This window comes from Cibotium barometz, chromosome 55 (assembly GCF_041138505.1).
Source record: "Cibotium barometz isolate CiBa-2024 chromosome 55, ASM4113850v1, whole genome shotgun sequence".
NCBI lineage: Eukaryota > Viridiplantae > Streptophyta > Polypodiopsida > Cyatheales > Cibotiaceae > Cibotium > Cibotium barometz.
Window position 1 is genome coordinate 41,210,047 of NC_141100.1, and position 21,982 is coordinate 41,232,028.

Consider the following 21,982-nt stretch of genomic DNA (forward strand, 5'->3'; position numbering starts at 1 on the left):
ACCGAGGCTGGTCAAGACCTCGGTCGACCTTGCTACGCGAGACGTCGTCCATTGACTCTCTGTCAGCAGAGTTGCAACTTTATCAGTTAGGTCTCCATGACCTTAATCCACAAGACGGTCAAAATACTTCCCCAGCATTCTTGACATAAAACAGTCATTTACAAATAGTTTACAAATACAATTTCTATAATGAACTCTCATCTTTCCACATTATCCCTCCTCAGTCCACATTACTTATTCTACATTCCATTCATATGTGTACTCATTCTCATCCATTCACTCATATCGACGACACATTATTTCACATTCACATTCATTATTCTACATACACATCAATGTTCGTACATCCACATCATACATCCAATCCCATATCCGCATTCATACAAACACATCCATATCCACATACATACATCCACATCCACATCCACATTCACATCCATACATCCACATCTACATACATACATCCATTTTCACATCCTCATTCATACATCCACATCCACATCCACATTCCCATTCACATCCATACATCCACTTCTACATGCATACATCCACACTTTCATTTCCACATCCACACATCCACATTCACGTTTATACATCCACATCCACATTCATTCATACATCCACATTCATTCATACATCCATACGTCCACTTCTACATACATACATCCATTTTCACATTCTCATTCATACATCCACATCCACATTCCCATTCACATCCATACTTCCACTTCTACATGCATACATCCATTTTCACATCTGCAAAGAATGACACTTTTGAATTAAAAATCAATCTTTTATGCATAAATTCAATTTGGTAGGAATTACACTTTTAGAATAAAAGAATTTCTCTTATGCATCTAAGCTATGCATAAAATCCATTTATGATGAAAATCACACTTTTAGTATAAAAAGAATATCTTTTATGCATACCCCTATGCATGAAATCCAATATGATATAAGTAACACTTTTACAATAAAATAATCAACTTTTATGTATACCTCTATGCATGAAATTCAAATATGATAAGAGTAACACTTTTATAATAAAATAATCAACTTTATTGTATACCTCTATGCATGAAATCCAAATACGATAAAAGTAACACTTTTATAATAAAATAATCAACTTTTATGTATACCTCTATGCATGAAATCCAAATACGATAAAAGTAATACTTTTATAATAAAATAATCAACTTTTATGCATACCTCTATGCATGAAATCCAAATATGGTAAAAGTAACACTTTTATATTAAAATAATAATCTTTTATGCATACCTCTATGCATGAAATCCAATTATGATAAAAGTAACACTTTTACATTAAAATAATAATCTTTTATGCATACCTCTATGCATGAAATCCAAATATGATAAAAGTAACACTTTTACATTAAAATAATAATCTTTTATGCATACCTCTATGCATGAAATCCAATTATGATAAAAGTAACACTTTTACATTAAAATAATCATCTTTTATGCATACCTCTATGCATGAAATCCAAATATGATAAAAGTAACACTTTTATGTTAAAATAATAATTTTTTATGCATACCTCTATGCAGGAAATTCATATATGATAAAAGTAACACTTTTACATTAAAATAATAATCTTTTATGCATACCTCTATGCATGAAATCCAAATATGCATAACATAAAAATCAATTTCTCTATGATTACAATTGAATATCTTTCAATTAATTTAGGATGATAATTCCTAGAATATGGTAGGAAGTCCTCTTTTCATGCTTTGAATGAAATTATTTTATGTGTAATTTTTATAAAAATTTTGCCATAGCTCCGCTACTATGACTGATAAATCTCAATTTATTTTGAAGGATAAAGCTTATCATTAAGGGAATGATTAGAATGATCCCTAATTGGATCATTAACCCAATAATGGATTGAATCATCAATATTCATGAAATACATAAACTAAAAGCATAGAAAAAGGCCATTAATTTGGTCTCAAGCATAGATTAATCTTGGATTAAGGAAAAGCTTTATGAAAAGCTTCATTTGGATTGAGAATGGGTCATGAGTATGACCATTTCTTGAGTGAGAGAGAGAAATTACATAAAAACCATTAGAATTAAGCATAAATGGAAATTTATGTAATTCTTTACTTTCATTAATCAATTAACTTCAATAGCATTCATCAAATTATGTAATTCTTCACTATCATTCATCAATTAACTTCAATAGCATTCAAAAACCATTCCAATTAAGCTTCTCAAGCTTGAGAGGGGTTGAGAAGAGAGAAACATTGAGAAATTATAGAAAAGAATCAGAATTCACCATTTACCTTACAAATTGCTTGATTCTTTGTTCACGGTAGAGGCTCCCAACCAATCAATTGGTTTAGTATGTTGATGGAGCCACCAATGGGGATTGAAGAAAGAGGGAAGCTCCAATTTCTCCAATTTGGATAGAATTTTAGAGAATAGTAGAAATTAGCATTATTTCAGCATAACTCTAGTATAGTAAAATTCTCCTATTTTTTTCAAAGGATTCATGTTCTATTTATAGGAGAGGGAAGCTCTAACCAAAGCTAACTGATTTCTAGAATTTTCTAGATTTTAGTTTGGTTGAATTTGGACTAGATTTGGACCTAGTTTGGTTACTTTTTGATTCGGTTTGGTTCCATTTTGATTTGGTTTGGTTCAAGAGAGAGGAGAGATAAAAATATCACAATATTTTTGAGTTTAAAACTCATTCAAGCATGTGAAGTATGCACCTCCTTTAAGGGACTCCCCTTCCTTACATATGTGTCAAAATGGAATCATTATACCCAAAATATCTCATATTTTTGATATTACTCATAGTTTCTTACTAGTACATAGTCAACTCTTCGTGGTGTGCAAGGGTATCAAAGCACCTTTAATTGCCATCTATACCCTCACACATATTAAAACATAACCTTGCATCCAAGCACCGCATTAGCTATCACCCAAGGCATGTATTGAATAACCTTTTGAGTAGTCTTACAGTATCCTTACAAACCTTACATTTCCATCTATACGCTCACATAGATTAAAACATAACCTCGCATCAAAGCACTACGTTAGCTCTCTCACACCCAAGGCATGTATTGAATAACTTTGAAATAATCTTAGAGCACCCTTATAAACCCTTAGAATTATTCTCCCTTCCTCTCTCCTTTACACAATTCTTCTTCTTGTTTGTAAGTTATACTAGTTTTCTTGTAATGGTAAAGGTGAAGGAGATTTTTTCAACCTTTATAGTCTTACAACCTTACTTTCCCTTTTGCACCTAAAAGCATACAACTAGAAAGAGTATGCCTTGACACAATCATTGCATCTTTATAGTTTGCACTTTTTATATGCTTTAAGGGATAGAATATGTAAATCTGTAAGAGTGCAATGTTAGTGTCAGGGTGCACTCCTGCTAGTGCATCTTTATAGTTTGCACTTTTTATATGCTTTAAGGGATAGAATATGTAAACCTATAAGGGATTGCAATTTGACACGTTGATGGCTTTGACATCTGCAGAAGTCTAGCACAATGCTAGGTGTAAAGGTGGCTTGCTAGGATTGAATATGATAAATAGTTGAGAAGTGTAAGGGCCTGATGTAGAACCAGGCTTTCCTATTAAATGCCTAGTCCAACAGAAAGTTGGGTGTAAATCTGTAAAGCTTATGTAAAGGTTATGGTGCTAGAGATTATGTTTGCGTAAAGGCTGCTTACTAGGGCTATGAGTCTAATGTAAGCTTGGACTCTCCATACCATGAAGTAATAACCCATATATATATATATATATATCATTGTGCAGCGTCACTTTTAAAATTGTAAAGCTTCAATATGTAAAGGTATTATAAAGGTCTAAGATCATAAGATCTTGTAAGGGATTGAAATACGATATAGTAAGGGCCTTTATATTTAAAGTCTAGCAAAATGCTAGGTGTACAGGTAGGCTTGCTGCTGGGACGACTAAGTATGATGTATGGCTGAGAGCTGGAAGGTATCTATGACCCGATACAGAACTTGGATCTCTTTTTAGAAACCTAGTGTAATAAAATGCTAGGTGTAGATTTGTAATGCTAATGTAAAGGTTATGTTATTGTTAGGGAATATGTAAGGCTGATGTAGAGAAGGACTTGGTTTGCCACTCAAGTACAAACTGACTCGTATTCTCCTAAGAGCCAACAAGGCGAGCGTTGGTTGTAATATTGTGAAGCTTCACTATGTAAAGGTTTACGATCGTAAGCTCTTGTAAGGGATCGCAATTTGACACATTGATGGTTTTGACATCTCAAGAAGTTTAGCACAATGCTAGGTGTAAAGGTGGCTTGCTAGGATTGCAATTTGACACATTGATAGTTTTGACATCTCAAGAAGTTTAGCACAATGCTAGTTGTAAAGGTGGCTTGCTAGGATTGAATATGACAAATAGTTGAGAAGTGTAAGGGCCTAATGTAGAACCTGGGTTTCCTATCAAATAGTTGAGAAGTTAGGTGTAAAGCTGTAAAGCTTATGTAACGGTTACAATGTTGGAGATTATGTACCTGTAAAGGCTGCTTTGCTAAGGTATCTATGACCCGATACAAAACTTGGATCTCTTTTTAGATGCCTAGTGTAATAGAATGGTGGGTGTAGATTTGTAATGCTAATGTAAAGGTTACGTTATTGTTAGGGAATATGTAAGGCTGATGTAGAGAAGGACTTGGTTTGCCACTCAAGTACAAACTGACTCGTATTCTCCTAAGATGCTATCATAGTCTCCCAGTATTATCCTAAGATGCTATCATAGTCTCCCAGTATTCTTGGATTTGTGAAAAATCATCATTGCTAAGGTCAACAAGGCCTTTTTCACACGCACGATGTTCTACCGTGAAAGTGCATAAAGACTCCTTACCAAAGAAACCAAATCATCAAAAGGTTCCACACGTGATGTCTCTTTATATCTTTGGAAAAGTTAATGTTTTGACTTCATGCTAAGAGCATTGCATCTTCCTTGGAAGATACTCAAACATGCCGCCAAACTACTAAATGTATTTTGGCAACAATCACGCCAAATTGCACTAGGCATGGTTTGGTGGAGCCACTTAAGTTCTTAGTGGTCTTTTTTTACCACAAACTCCTGTTCATTCAAGAAGTGCTTCGAATGCTTTAGGGTTGTGATGGTGACAATAGAAACCACTTCTTGGTGTAGATCAAACCACTAGGGCACTATGTCTTGTGCAAGATTTTCCCTTCCTCTCTCATTTACACAATTCTTCTTCTTTGTAGAAGTTTTCTTGTAATGGTAAAGGTGAAGGAGATTTTTTCAACCTTTATAGTATTACAACCTTACTTTCCCTTTTGCACCTAAAAGCATACAAATGGAAAGAGTATGCCTTGACACAATCATTGCATCTTTATAGTTTGCACATTTTATATGCTTAAAGGGATAGAATATGTAAATCTGTAAGGGTGCAATGTTGGTGTCAAGGTGCACTCTTGCTAGTGTATGTTAAAGCTTTACATCTTCTATCCTCTAAAGTATACACCCTGACACCATCCCTCATCCGTTACACAACCAACTCCTAAAAGCATGCACTTGCACACCTAGCAAGAGTACACTGTGCATTGAGAGCAAGAGTATAACCTGACACCTTAGAAGGAAAGTAGAAAAAGAGTATACCTTGACATTATCCTTTAACTTTATAGCTTTACATCTATTTTCAAAGTATGCACATGCCCCATCCTCATAGCTTTTGGACACCTTATCTTTCTCAAATCGAGTGCTCAAACCGAGTGTAAATTCTACACACCACAAGATACCTAGCACAACATCATGTTAGGTAGGAACATGTGTGACATAAATGACCGCGTGTCCAGCTGGTCATAGTGTGTGGACATTAGCTAGGGTTAGATGTGTGTGGACACAACTCATAGTGTGTTGTGTGTATTATGGATGAAGGCATTATGCTTTATTGCTAAGCTATTGAATGCCTGGTTGCTCAATTTGGACAAATATTGAAGAAATTAGAGCTATTTTACTATTGGTTTTTTTGGTTTTTCTGGTTTTTTCCAAAACAGAGAAAGGGGTTTTCAAAAATTGATATGTACACATGTCAGATGGTGTTGATATTCAACATTGAGGTTGTTTAGGTGTCAATGCAAGTTTCCCATGCTTTATTGCACCACTACATTGTGATTTGGAGCCGTGGAAAGCGCATCACAACAGGGTATCTTGGACTACGTGAGCCAGTTCATTTTGGATGCATACAGGTTGATTTTCTACATCAAATTTGAAGATTGTTGACCACTTTGGAGTATCTGGAACACTCATTGGAGTGTGGTTGAGCTGAGGAAGGTTTGGTTACAGATTTGGACGAGTGCGAAAGGTGCACATTAAGCAAACATGTTGGATAATCTAGTACAGATTGTTGGTGAAAAGTTGGATAGGAAGAACTTCCAGGCATGGAAGTACAGGATAAAAAGTTTCTTGAAAGGAAAAGGATTTTGGAATCTCATTACAGGTGCTGAGCCAGAGCCTGAGCTACCCCGACAACCTACACAACAGCAGGTTATTGCTCATAATAAGCAATGGTCAGAAAGAGCATTCAAAGTGCTGCATTATCTGTCTATATGTATTTCTGAAGCTATGCTCATACACATACAGGATGCTGAGAATCCCAAAGATGCATGGGATAATTTGGTAAAGATGTTTGATACAGACACAAGTGCTCGCAAGTCTCAGTTGTTTGCGACAACAGATACATAATGTGAAGCGGAATAAAAGGAGCATCCATGATTATGTGCAAGAAATAAAGAAGTTTGCAAATGCATTGGCAACAATAAATGCCCCCATGCCTGATGATGATTTGGTGGATATTACCTTGCGTGGTCTTGGCAAGGAATATAAATCATTTGATACATCTATCTCAATTCGGAGTACAGGTTTACCAGACTTTGATGAGTTGGTCTCCCTCTTGCTGGTTGAGGAAATCAAACTCAGTGATTCATTTCTGGATGCATCTACTAGCCATGATGATAATGGCAGAAATCAGGCTTTCTATTCTTAGAGAGGCTTTAGAGGCAGGGGGAGATTCGCATCACGTGGCCGTGGTGGTAATGGTCGTGGATGGCAGGATAGGTCACCACAGTAGAATTTTCAGCCTTCATATGGTGCTAGAGGTGGTCGTGGATATGCACCTCAGAGAGGCTGAGGTAACCCCCGTGGGTAGAGGACGTTGGCAAGGCCAACAAAATTCTATGCAAGATGTTGAATGCCATTATTGTGGGAAATATGGTCATATGGCGAGAGATTGTTTCCGTAAACAGAATGATTTGTTGAGAGGGGGTAGAGCACAACGTGGTGGTCATTATGGTGGAAATTATGCACAACATGGTGGTGGAAATTATGCATCAACCAAGCAGTAATGATGGCACTGCAAATCATTTGTTCGCCCCATGAAACATGTTGTGGGATCGATGATGACAAATGCTGAGAATGATGATACATGGTATAGGGACTTTGGAGCATCAAACCATATGACTTGTCATGGTGAATGGTTTGAGCATATGAAGCCTATGGATGTGAAAGGCTATGTGGAAACAGGTGATGATACCCAGCATGCCATTACACATGTTGGAAGTGTACCATTGGTCATGCACAATGGTCAAACAAAGTCTATGTCAGATGTATTGTACGTGCCTTCTATCACAAAGAGCTTGGCCTCAGTTGGTCAAATGGTGGAACAGGGATTACAGGTTTGTTTCAACGAGCATGGTTGCTTCGTTGAGGACTTCAAACATGGATGTAGAGTAATTGCTAAAGGCAAGAAAGAAGGCAGGTTGTTTAACCTGGATGATGCTGGAATTCCTGAGTTAAAATCAGCCATGCTCTCTAAAAGCAAGAATGTGGTACAGGACATTGATATGTGGCATAAGAGGATTGAACATGTCAATATACAAAGATTGAAGAACATGCAGACAAGAGGCATTGTCAGTGGATTGCCTAGATTTAAATATGATGGGAATATGCATGTTTGTGAAGCCTGTCAGTTTGGAAAGCAAGCAAGGTTGAGGTTTCCTAGAGAAGGAAATATGAGTAGTAGGCCACTTGAGATCGTACATAGTGATGTATGGGTTCCTGCACAAAACCCATCTATCAAAGGCAGTTTATACTATGTGATATTCATAGATGATTTCAGCAAGATGACATGGATATACTTTCTCAAAGAGAAGAGTGAAGTGTTGGAAAAGTTTATGGATTTCAAAGCTTTTGTTTGCAGAAAAGCAGTATGGTTGTTGGATTAAATGTTTGAGAACAAATGGAGGTGGAGAATACACCTCAAAAGCTTTTGAGCATTTCTTGAGGAAGCATGGAATAAGAAGACAATTGACTTTTGCAGGTATACACCTCAGCAGAATGGTGTGGTTGAGAGAAAGAATAGAGTCATATGTGAAGTGGCTAGGGTGATGCTCAATGAAAAGAGCATGCCAGATTACTATTGGGCAGAAGCATGTACTACTGCAGTGTATATACTGAACAAAACACCTACAGTAGCCATTCATGGAAGCACGCCAGAGATGCAGCTTACAAGTTATAGACCAGACATTGGACACCTCAAAGTTTTCGGATGCATAGCTTATGTACATGTGCCTGATGAAAGAAGAAGGAAGTTGGATCCTAAGGCAGAGAAATGTGTATTTGTTGGATATGCACAGGATCAAAGGCATACAAATGTTACAACCCACAAACTAGACAAGTGGTCATCTCACGAGATGTGGTGTTTGATGAGCTTGCTAGTTGGTACAAAGCAAAAGATGAGGGTGTCATTGAGTCACTTGAAGCAGATGTGCCTGTGAACTTGCCACAAGCAAGTTCTAGTTCTACTACTATGTCTAGGCCAGCAGCAGCAAAGGCTAAGAGTAGCACTGTACGTCCTGGTCAGGACGTTTGAGGCATGAGAGTGAGCACTGGGAGTAGTGCTATGGATAAAGCCAAAAAGAAAGTCGAAGGAATTGGAATTACAGGTTATGAGTCATCTAGTTTCAGAGAGTTTGGATGAGGAGCTTGGCATGCCTGTTTTACGCACACCTGGTGCTAGGCAGGATAGATATGTGCCACCACATGCTAGAGTTATAGGTGTACAGAGTGACCCGCATGTATTGCGGAGATCCCAAAGTGTGAGATATCCAGTTGTTGACAGATTGACATATCGAGATTTTGCTATGCACTATGCATATATGACATCTATGGTGAAGCATGTGGAACCTACATGCTATACAGAGGCTATTGGAGAGCATGTATGGGAGAAAGCAATGGATGTTGAGATGGACTCATTGGTCCATAATGATACATGGGACTTGGTTGCATTACCAAAGGACAAGAATGTTATTGGATGTAAATGGGTTTACAAAGTGAAGTGCAAATCTGATGGTTCTATTGAGAGACATAAAGCAAGATTGGTAGCAAAGGGTTATGCACAAACCCAAGGTCTGGACTATGATGAAACCTTTAGTCCAGTGGCTAAGATGGGCACAGTGAGAGCAGTCATTGCTATGGCTGCAGCTAATGGCTGGGAAATGCATCAAATGGATGTCAAAAATGCATTTCTAAATGGATATCTTCAAGAGGAAGTGTATATGGCACAACCAAAAGGGTATGTACACCCAAGATATCCCACTCATGTATGCAAATTGAAAAAGGCATTATATGGTTTGAAGCAAGCACCTCGTGCTTGGAGTGATAAGATGAGCAGATATCTTATCCCACTCATGTATGCAAATTGAAAAAGGCATTATATGGTTTGAAGCAAGCACCTCGTGCTTGGAGTGATAAGATGAGCAGATATATTATCTCACTTGGTTTTCAGATTTTTATTTTAACAAAATGGAACCTATGTTGAGTATGACAAACAATTGAGAAGTGTAAGGGCCTGATGTAGAACCAAGATTTCCTATTAAATGCCTAGTCCAACAAAAAGTTAGATGTAAGGCTATAAATCTTATGTAAACGTTATGGTGCTAGAGATTATGTTTGTGTAAAGGCTGCTTGTTGCTACAAGTCTAATGTAAGCTTGCACTCTCCATACCATGAAGTAATAACCCATATATATGTATATCATTGTGCAACATCACTTTTAAAATTGTAAAGCTTCAATATGTAAAGGTATTATGTATCATTGTGTAAGCTTGCACTCTCCATACCATGAAGTAATAACCCATACATATATATCATTGTGCAACATCACTTTTAAAATTGTAAAGCTTCAATGTGTAAAGGTAAGATCTTGTAAGGGATTGAAATACGATATAGTAAGGGCCTTGATATTTGAAGTCTAGCAAAATGCTAAGTGCACAGGTAGGCTGGGACGACTCAGTATGATGTATGGCTGAGAGCCTGAAGGTATATGACCCGATACAGAACTTGGATCTCTTTTTAGATGCCTAGTGTAACAGAATGCTGGGTGTAGATTTGTAATGCTAATGTAAAGGTTACGTTATTTGTTAGGGAATATGTAAGGCTAATGTAGAGAAGGACTTGGTTTGCCACTCAAGTACAAAAAACTGACTTGTATTCACCTAAGAGGCCCAACACGGCGAGGGTTGTAACATTGTGAAGCTTCACTATGTAAAGGTTATATCAAGATTTACGATCGTCTAAGTTCTTGTAAGGGATTGCAATTTGACACGTTGATGGTTTTGACATCTCAAGAAGTCTAGCACAATGCTAGGTGTAAAGGTGGCTTGCTAGGATTGAATATGACGAATAGTTGAGAAGTGTAAGGGCCTGATGTAGAACTTGGGATTCCTATTAAATGCCTAGTCCAACAGAAAGTTAGATGTAAAGCTGTAAAGCTTATGTAAAGGTTACGGTGTTGGAGATTATGCACCTCTGTAAAGGCTACTTGCTATTAGGGCTATGAGTCTAATGTGAGCTTGCGCTCTCCATACCACCATGAAGCAATAACCCTTATATATATATATATATATATATATCATTGTCACTTTTAAAATTGTAAAGTTTCAATGTGTAAAGGTATTATAAAGGTCTAAGATCATATGATCTTGTAAGGGATTGAAATACGATATAGTAAGGGTCTTGATAGTTCAAGTCCAAAAGAATGCTAGGTGTGTAGAGGTAGACTTACTGGGACAACTGAGTATGATGTATGTCTGAGAGAGCTAGAAGGTATCTATGACCCGATACAGAACTTGGATCTCCTTTTAGATGCCTAGTGTAATAGAATGTTGGGTGTAGACTTGTAATGCTAATGTAAAGGTTATGTTATTGTTAGGGAATATGTAAGGCTGATGTAGAGAAGACTTGGTTTGCCACTCAAGTACAAACTGACTCGTCTTCTCCTAAGACGCTATCATAGTCTCCCAGTATTCTTGGATTTGTGAAAAATCATCATTGCTAAGGTCTGTCAAGGCCTTTTGCACATGCACGATGTTCTACCGTGAAAGTGCATAAAGACTCCTATTACCAAAGAAACCAAATCATCAGAAGGTTCCACATGTGATGTCTCTTTATAGCTTTGGAAAAGTTAATGTTTTGACTTCATGCTAAGAGCACTATATCTTCCTTGGAAGATACTCAAACATGCCGCCAAACTACTAAAGTAGTTGGCTCCAATGTGTTTTGGCAATCATGCCAAATTGCACTAGGCATGGTTTGGTGGAGCCACTTAAGTTCTTAGTGGTCTATTTTTTACCAGAAACTCCTGCTCATACAAGAAGTGCTTCGAATTCTTTAGGGTTGTGATGGTGACAATAGAAACCACTTCTTGGTGTAGATAATATAACCACTGGGGCACTATATCCTGTGCAAGATTTTCCCTTCCTCTCTCATTTACACAATTTTTTTTCTTTGTTTATAAAGAAAGTTGTACGAGTTTTCTTGTAATGGTAAAGGTGGAGATTTTTTCAACCTTTATAGTATTACAACCTTTATAGATGGAAATGTACATTTGCCTAGTTGTTCATAGTTCTTCTCTAGCTTTATACATATACCTAGTTGTTTTCATAGTTCTTCTTTAGCTTTACACATATGCCTAATTGTTCATAGTTCTTCTTTAGCTTTATACATATGCCTAATTGTTCATAGTTCTTCTTTAGCTTTATACATATGCCTAATTGTTCATAGTTCTTCTTTAGCTTTATACATATGCCTAGTTGTTCATAGTTCTGCATGGCTTTATACATATGCCTAGCTACTCATAGTTCTTTATTTGATAAGCATAAAATTGTCACATTCTTCATTTCATACCTTTATATTTTATACACCATGCTACTACATGGACTAAGATGGTCCATAGTGCACACCTCATAGCCCTAGTACTATGATATCGATAGTTCACAAATACCATTGCATAGATTTTAGGTTACGGATGTGGAGTTTACCAAGCATGAACCTTGAGTATAGTTCATAGAGCATAGTCCACATGCTCAAGGAAGTCAAGACGTCCTTTTTGAATTATGTGTTAGGGACACAATGGTCCATGCTCCATGAACTATGCTATGGACCATGATCAATGAACTAGAATAAGGCGAGTATGTTCTATAAACAATGCATAGGGAACTATGCTATGGGCCATCATCTATGAAATGTGATGAGTGAACCATGCTTTATAGACTTGTGTCAAGAAAGTATAGAGTATGATGATTCCATGGTCTATGAACGATGCTTCAGGAACTATCGATCACGCTTCATTAACTTGATAGATAAAATTTTAAACTTCACAAATACCATGTATGGTGTATCATGTGCCCAAATGAGCTATGATCCAAAAGAACTGTGACCTTAAGACCTACGTGTGTACTTCTCTTATGCTTGCGAGCTTGTACATATGAAAAATGTGTGGTATATCTCATCTCAGGATAGTGCATATGCTCAAGAAACTAAGGACTATCCTAAATGATATATGCTTTGGGCACTATGGCCCATGCTCCATGAACTATGCTCTATAGACTATGCGATGGTGGACCATGATCTATGAAATCTTTTAACAATGCTCTATGGCCTTTCTGCTCAAAAATTGGATGATGACCACTGTGTCGCATGGCACACATGTGGAAAATCCAATTACAATGGCGCATATGTGGAGAAAAACAAAATAGAAGAAACTAACCCCGTGAAAGGATTTCTTATTTCATGTCGTACAAGCCAGTGTCAAGAAGTTAAAAAGCTTAGGAATTGTTACTTTGCTCACTTGCAAAGCAACAAGAGATGATTCTTCAATTTGGCATTAAATACCTTGATGATTCTTTGTCTCTACATTATCGGACATTAAATAGCTCCACATGAAACCATACCACTTGCAGAGTAATTGTATAACCAAACGAACTCAAATGCCTAGATACTGCATTTATTGTTCTACCATTGTCAAACCTGTGCAAGAGTTGTGTTCAATGCATAATTCAAGAGATGAATTACGCAATGTGCTTTAGCTTTATACGTATGCTTAGTTGTTCATAGTTCTGCTTTAGCTTTATACATATTCTTAGTTGTTCATAGTTCTTTAATTGATAAGCATACAATTGTCATACAATTGTTCTTTAATTGATAAGCATACATTTGTCATACTTCATTGCATAGCCTTATAGTTTATACACCATGCTACATGGACTAAAATGGCCCATAGTTCATATCACATTCATGCATACTTCACAAGCACTACTCATAGATTAAAACATAAGAAGCTTGTTTTAAGCACTGCATTAGCTCTCAACCAAGGCATGAACTAAAGAACCTTCCTTAGATAACCTTTACATACACTTAGTCCATGTGAAGAGCTTTCAAGATAGTTGCCCCATCAGTGTGGTGACCGTAACACTTTAACCTTGCCCTGTGGACTACAAAATCTAGTCCATTCTTTTTGGCCCAAGGGTGGTTTTCACAAAATTTGCAATGGCCATTGCACCAATAAAAGATGCCATCCACGCATCTGTCCTTTCTTCTTTGTGGCTTCATCTTTAAGTAACTTTTGTAAGTGATGGTGTGTGTGAAAGCTTGTGTAAATGTATATGCATGTAAGGGAGGAAGCTTCATGGTGAAGAGAATCCAAGTTTGTTTGTATTTGAGTTGTGAAACTAGGACCCTCTTTATACTTCAAGGACCAAAAACAAAGCTACATAAATGTTACATAATCCTTAACAACATTGTAGGTTATGTTGTAATCTATGAGTGTACATATGAAAATGTAAGGGTATGTAAAGCTCTAAGACTAGCTGAAAGGTTATACTATAAATGTGATGGTGTTGTTAGGGATTATGTAAGGTTGATGTAGACATATAAGAATGTCTTGCCCAATTACAATGTAGAGTAGCCTTTGGTTTGCCCACTCAAGTACTGATTGGCTCACATTCTCCTAAAAAGCCTAATAAGGTGCAGCATTAGTTGTAATATTGTAATAATTTAATATGTAAAGGTTAAAGAATGTTACATTTGTAAGGTATTGTAACATGACATAGCATTGGTCTTGACATCTCTAGTCCAGCACAATGCTTGTAAAGGTAGAGTTGCTAAAACTATTAGTATGATGTATACTTGAGAGGTGTAAGGTATTTATGACCCGATATAGAACTTGCATCTCTTTTTGGATACCTAGTCCTACAGAATGTTGGGTGTAAATCTCTAAAGCTATTGTAAAGGTTATGATATTGGGTCTAAGATCATAAGATTTTGTAAGGGATTGTAATAGATATAGTAATGGTTTTGACATCTCAAATCCAACACAATGCTAGGTGTAAAGGTAAGTTTGCTAGGACTATGAGTATGATGTGTAGTTGAGAGAAGTAAGATATTTCTGACCTGATATAGAACTCAGATCTCTTTTTGGATACCCAATCCAACAGAATGTCGGATGTAAAGTTTCAAAGTTTATGGAAAGGTTATGGTTTTGTTAGGTATTATATATGACCCAATTACAATGTAGAATAGCATTTGTTTTGCCCACTCAAGTACAAGTTGGCTTTTATTCTCTTATAAATAAGGCACAACATTAGTTGTAGTATTGTAAAGCTTTAATATGTAAAGGTTATCATCCCCATGGTGATGCAACCATTATGTTGTCAGGTAGAACATTTCTATGCACTATTCCCTTCATATTGGCATGGTAGAGTACATCAACACAAGAACTTTGAAGTCCAAACATGGCTTGATGCTTGAGATATCAAAGATGGGTCTACCCATAGGTTCCAAGCATAGTATTGTGTTGATGTTCTCCACAAATCTAGGTATGCCATCAATATCTTCTAGCTGTTGTAGATAGTATTCGTCATCCTCAATTGCACTTGAGCCACTGAGTGGAACTTTAAGGGCAAGTGCTGCACTGTATCTTTAATTGACAAATTGTGGACTTGTAATTTCTTTTTGCCACTCAAGACTTCAAAATTCAAGTCCTTGATTACATCTACATTTTTCACATGATGATATGCAAGTGTGGAGGGGCGATAGCATGGAGGGCACCCCACAATGGTAAGTACAAAATAGGGAGGAATCAACAACAAGAGACTGCGGGGGCCAAGAGATGGTGGCAATTTGCTCTGTCAAACCACCTATGCACAAGAATGATTGGACTCTTATTGAAAATAATCATGCTTTTGATTTTAGTCTTATTATTTGGTTGTTCTATTAGAAAGGTGTCTACCAGCATTTGAAAGCATGCACTTGCACCATCCTTGCATCCTCACACATTTACACCTTCTATTCCTCCAAGCAAGAGTAAACTTTGCACACAAGAGCATACCTTGCACACCTATAGCAAGAGTAAACCCTAACACCATGGAAATAAAGGCAAAAGAGAATAGTGAAAAAGTTTGTGTAAAGCTAGAGGTAAAGGTTATTCTATCAAAACAAACGGATAGTGTAAGCGCCTAATGTAAGGTTGTAGAGTATACAGCAATTGCACGTGTAAGGATCCTTATAATAGAAAATAGCTGAAGGAAAGGTGTTAGAGAATGTAAGAATTGTAAGGGATTCGTATAGCTATACACCTTCACTCTTAGTCTTAGAGAGGGGCAAGGATTGTCTTGGGGTGTACTCTTGCTAGGTGTTTAATTGTATGCTTTAAGACATAGAAAACGTAAAGTTGTCAGGGTATACTATGGGGGAGGTAAATGTGTAACTTGTTAGTGTGCAAGTGCATGCTTTTAGGAATAGGTGGTGTAAAGAGGCAAGGATGGTGTCAAGGTATGCTCTCATAGGTGTGCAGGTGTATGCTTTGCATTGGATGCTTACACTTTTTGTTTAAATAAAGCTTATCAATCCCCTATAAAAAACCTATCTTTACAACATTGCAACTTACACTGCTACGCCTTATTAGGCCTCTCTCAAGAGAGTAAGAGCCCTTATAAGGTTGAGAAGCAAGTGTAAAGGTTACAATGTTGTTAAGGATTATGTAAGGTTGATGTAGCTCTTTTTTGGTCCTTCAAGTACAAAGACGCTCACATTCTCTATAAATGTCTAGTTTGGTTTGATGTAGGGTGTGGTGGTGGCAACTCCAATACAAACAAACTTGCATTTTGTTCATCACCAGAAGCAACAATCCTTACATGCATGTACCTTTACACAAGCTTTCACACACCATCAATTCCAGAAGCTAAAAGATGAAGCCACGAAGGGAAAAGGAGAGTGGCACAGATGGCATCTTTTATTGATGCCATGGCCATTGTAAATAGGTGAAAACCACCCTTGGGCCAAAAGGAATGGACAAGATTTTGCAGAGTCTACACAGGGCAAGGTCAAAGTGTAACAATCACCAATGATGGGACAACTATCCTGAAAACTCTTCAAATAGAGAATTCAACAGCAAGGGTAAGACTAATTGGAAGGTTATTTCGTACCTTGGGTGTGAGAGCTAATGTTTTTGATGTAGAGATATAAGAATGTCTGACCTAATTACAATGTAGAGTAGCATTTAGTCTACCTAACAATGTGCAGCGTTAGTTGTAATATTGTAAAGATTTAATGGGTCTAAGATCATAAGATTTTGTAAGGGATTGTAACATGATATAGGAATGGTTTTGACATCTCAAATCCAGCACAATGCTAGGTGTAAAGGTAAGTTTGCTAGGACTATGAGTATGATGTGTATTTGAGAGAAGATATTTATGACCTCTGATATAGAACTTGGATCTCTTTTTGGATGCCCAATACAACACAATGTTGGATGTAAAGTTTCAAAGTTTATGGAAAGGTTATGGTTTTGTTTCAAAATCTGGTCCATTCTTTTTGGCCCAAGGGTGGTTTTCACCAAATTTGCAATGGCCATTGCACCAATAAAAGATGCCATCCATGTATACTGTCCTTTCTTCTTTGTGGCTTCATCTTTAAGTAACTTTTGTAAGCGATGGTGTGTGTGAAAGCTTGTGTAAAGGTATATGCGTGTAAGGGAGGAAGCTTCATGGTGAAGAGAATCCAAGTTTGTTTATATATTTGAGTTGTGAAACTAGGAACCACATTGTAGGTTATGTTGTAATCTATGAGTGTACATATGAAAATGTAAGGGTATGTAAAGCTCTAAGACTAGCTGAAAGGTTATAGTATAAATGTGATGGTGTTGTTAGGGATTATGTAAGGTTGATATAGACATATAAGAATGTATTGCCCAATTACAACGTATTGTCCACTCAAGTATAGATTGGCTCACATTCTCCTAAAAAGCCTAATAAGGTGCAGCATTAGTTGTAATATTGTAATAATTTAATATGTAAAGGTTAAAGAATGTTACATCTTGTAAGGTATTGTAACATGACATAGTATTGGTCTTGACATCTCTAGTCCAGCACAATGCTAGGTGTAAAGGTAGAGTTGCTAAAACTATTAGTATGATGTATACTTGAGAGGTGTAAGGTATTTATGACCCGATATAGAACTTGCATCTCTTTTTGGATACCTAGTCCTACAAAATGTTGGGTGTAAATCTCTACTAAAGCTAATGTAAAGGTTATGATATTGGGTCTAAGATCATAAGATCTTGTAAGAAGGGATTGTAATAGATATAGTAATGGTTTTGACATCTCAAATCCAACACAATGCTAGGTGTAAAGGTAAGTTTGCTAGGACTATGAGTATGATGTGTGTAGAGGTAAGTTTGCTAGGACTATGAGTATGATGTGTGTAGAGGTAAGTATGATGTGTGTAGAGGTAAGTTTGCTAGGACTATGAGTATGATGTGTGTAGTTGAGAGAAGTAAGATATTTCAGACCTGATATAGAACTCAGATCTCTTTTTGGATACCCAATCCAACAGAATGTCGGATGTAAAGTTTCAAAGTTTATGGAAAGGTTATGGTTTTGTTAGGTATTATATATGACCCAATTACAATGTAGAATAGCATTTGTTTTGCCCGCTCAAGTACAAGTTGGCTTTTATTCTCTTATAAGGCCTGATAAGGCACAACATTAGTTGTAGTATTGTAAAGCTTTAATATGTAAAGGTTATGTAAGGGTTTAAGATTACAAGATCTTGTAAGGGATTGTAACATGATAGTAATGGTCTTGACATCTCAAGTTCAGCACAATGCTAAGTGCAAAGGTAAACTAGCTAGGATTATGAGTATGATGTATAATTGAGAGGTGTAGGGTAAAACTTGGATCTCTTTTTTGATGCGTAGTCCTAAAAGTTATGTAAAGGTCAGAGGCCTCCTCTATAAAAGCTCATCATGTTGTGATAGCCCACAAAGTGTGAATTATAGTGGAATCTAAAACTTCTTGTCATCCATTATACACAATTTTGTTGAGCTTAATGTTTGAACAAGCCCTTTCAAGGAGTTTAAGTGTGCATTCAAAAAGTGCTTATGCAATGACACTTACACTATGCATCGAAAAGAAGGAGCTCCTAATTATGTTGCTAGTTGCAAAGGCGAGAAATAAAATAACCAACTGTATTCCACTTCTCTAAGTACTTGCTATTTGTATAATTAATATAACATACACCACGGGTGACATACACCACCAGCCTATTCTCAACCTGATAACTAATTTGTCACTCAAAAAAGGAATTTGATTTTAGGTTTTGTTTTATTCAAGATGATAAAACTCTAACTCTTGGTGATTTTTTGAAGTATGTCTTCTCAACGGCCTCTAAGCATATTGCTGTTGGTTGAACTCATGTTGCCTCCCACAAATGCTTGGACACCACTTTTGCATTTACACTTGCATCATAGTTCTACAGGCATGCATGGCAGTACAATATACATCCATACATTAGGTTTCATGCATTATATGTACACTAATGAGAGAGGGAGAGAGAGAGAGGGAGAGAGAGAGAGAGAGAGAGAGAGAGAGAGAGAGAGAGAGAGTAATATCCCAAGAGCTGCATCAAGACTTCTGGTAGAGAGAGAATACATGTGAGAGAGCCTGCACAATTTGCACAGCACAATCTGCACAAAGAACTAGAGAAAACACGCATACGAGAGAAGCCTGCAAATACATACCCTCATCAGATACATCCCCTCATACCCTCATCAGATACAGTACTTTCAGCAGTTAGAAGAGGCACACTCACAACTACAAAACATCTATGTATACAAAGTGATGCCCAAGACGATGGTGCATGGAGGCAACTTTTTAACAAATGTACTAGAATCAACCGGCAATCTGTAGCAACAAAACAGCAACTAGATACTTTCAGCAAAATAGCCACAAAATAGCAACTAAATAAGTATCCAGTTCTGGGCAACAATCGCATATCCTCTCAACAGTATCTGGTTAAAATAACTCTCAACAATATCTTGGTTAAAATAACTCTCAACAATATCCTGGTTGAGCTCACAAAACTAATATATACAATGCACTTGTCGAATTTACACACATATCAATCCGTTTCTTCAGCAAGCAGACCAGACACTCCTACGCAATGATCGCATGTGAGTGTGTTGAGCAAGCTCCTCAGCATGTGCAGCTGGAACTTATCAATGCCATCAAAATGTTGAAATATTTGGTGGACCTGCAAACAACAATGCAATAAAAAATACACCCACCCACTCCTGCATAGGACTGACAAATCAAGTGATGAGAACAAGTTGCAACTTACTACATTTTCTCCAGAGGAGAACAGCACCTCCAGCATGTAATACAATGTAAACCAGGCATAGTCTAATGAGTCGGGTGCCTGAAGCGGCACTGTACAGTGCTTCCACTTCAACGATGCCATATGCCTCATGGAAGCACACGCCTCAAAATAGCCTTCACTACCAACTGCAACTTGGTATTCGAGGAGCCCAAGGGGTTGAAGTAAGACGCATTTAGATGACGTTTCATGGTCGGTGTCTTTTTCTTCCTCTGGGTGACTTGTACATGCTCTGAATAGACAACCAGCAAGCTCCAATGAAAGCTGGACAAAAAAAACCAAAAGCCTTAGGAAAGAAAACAAGCATTCAAGAAACAATATGAGCCTTAGGAAAGACATATACTCTTTAACTAAAGGAAACAATATGAGCTTGAAAGTTTTCAAGTCGATATGTTTCACATAATTTTCAAGCGAATCAACCTGGAGGAACAATGGGTCCACTATGTATGTATCCTCAGGTAATTGCCAAGCCCGAGCCCATACCTCATGCCTGCAGCCAAGACAAATTATGAGAAAAACCTCATATTCTGCCAACGGGTACAAAGCCGCATGATGTTCTAAAATGCATGAAAGCCTCTTACCAAAACAGTGAGTAGAAGCATGCTGTGTCCATGGCAGCCTCACGTAGAAGCATACGCAAGAGACCAGGATGGAAACTAACAATCTGTCCATCCATAATTTTTACTGACCTCTCTGCTATCAAAATCCTACTCAGCAGAGCACTCGCCCCCTTTATATCAATCTGTGATCCATCCTCAAGGGCATTGGCTATATCTTTCAGATATGCCTCCTCACCGTGGCTAACATCATCCATCATAGCGATATCAGAAAGCACATCAAGAGAAGTCACATAAGGATAGGTATCCGGCCCATCAGGAATATATATCAGAGAAGAACCAGGAGCACAATCAAGAGCACTAGGAGCCACATCAGGAGCATCAGTAGAACCAGAAGCACTAGGAGCCACATAAGGAGCTTTAGCAGAACCAGGAGCACTAGGAGCCACATCAGGAGCAGCATCAGCAGAACTAGGAGCACTAGGAGCCACATCAGGAGCTTTAGCAGAACCAGGAGCACCATCAGGAGCATCAGCAGAACCAAAAGCACTAAAAGCCACATCAAGAGCTTCAGGAGCACCCTGGTCATCACGAATATGTATCAAAGAAGAACCAGGAGCAGCGGCACCAGGCACATCAAAAGCACCAGGCATGTGTGTATTAGAAGCACCAGGAGCAGCACACAAAGCATCATACATGTGCATAGGTATGCTTCTGGCATTGGCATCCTCTGCTCTGCCTCAGCAGCATGGCTGTCATCAACATCGCAGCCTTGATCATCATCCAAAGATTCATGCATGTGCATATCCTCTGCTGCACCATCCAAAGCATCATACCTGTGCATACGTATGCTTCTAAGAAGAGTTCCAGCATCTGCGTCATCCGCTTTCCCATCAGCAGAGCTGTGATCAACATGACAATCATGTGACAAAAGTTTCTGACTGAGGGTCTTGAACTCCTCAGTCAGTTTATCGACCTTATCGTGCAAGGTCGAAAGCAACTTCAAGGTTGAGTTTTCATCTGCTGTTTGAGCTTTCAACACCTGGTGATAAAACTCGCGGTTGAAGGTCTTGAGAAAACTCGAGTAGGTTGAGTTTTCAACACCGAGGTTGAAGCTCTTGCGTTTGAAGCTTCAGCAGGTTCAGTTTTCAACCTCTTTGAAGGAGACCTAACAAGCTTTGTCCACAGTCTCTCCCAAGAAGGGGCATCATGCAAATCAGATATTTGCTGACCATTCGGCAATTCGGGGTAACATCTTAGCTTATGCTCTGCATAAACATGTTTATTCAACCTTTCTACTGTCGGAAAGGCCTTGGTGCAGGCCTTGCAATTATACCTGACCTGCCCATTGTGTGCACGCTTCAACTTGAAATGAAGCTCGAAGG

At 37.8% G+C, this 21,982-nt stretch overlaps 1 protein-coding gene across 1 annotated transcript; it reads right to left on the reverse strand.

Annotated features, from left to right (window-relative positions):
• Window positions 1–19,785: 19,785 nt before the first annotated feature.
• On the reverse strand, window positions 19,786–21,618 carry LOC147607743 (uncharacterized). Its single transcript, XM_086790803.1, has 3 exons — window positions 20,622–21,618; window positions 20,005–20,530; window positions 19,786–19,917 (listed from the first exon to the last, which is right to left on the reverse strand). Exons 1-3 carry the CDS (start codon window positions 21,299–21,301, stop codon window positions 19,786–19,788), a joined length of 1,338 nt encoding a protein of 445 aa, XP_086646929.1. The 5' UTR covers window positions 21,302–21,618.
• Window positions 21,619–21,982: the final 364 nt, after the last annotated feature.

Coding starts and splice junctions, on each gene's coding strand:
- LOC147607743 (XM_086790803.1), bottom strand. CDS start 21,301: ATGCACATGTATGATGCTTTGTGTGCTGCTCCTGGTGCTTCTAATACA. Junction 20,531..20,621: donor TGCTTCTACTCACTGTTTTG/GTAAGAGGCTTT, acceptor TCTTGGCTGCAG/GCATGAGGTATGGGCTCGGG. Junction 19,918..20,004: donor TCTCCTCTGGAGAAAATGTA/GTAAGTTGCAAC, acceptor TGTTGTTTGCAG/GTCCACCAAATATTTCAACA.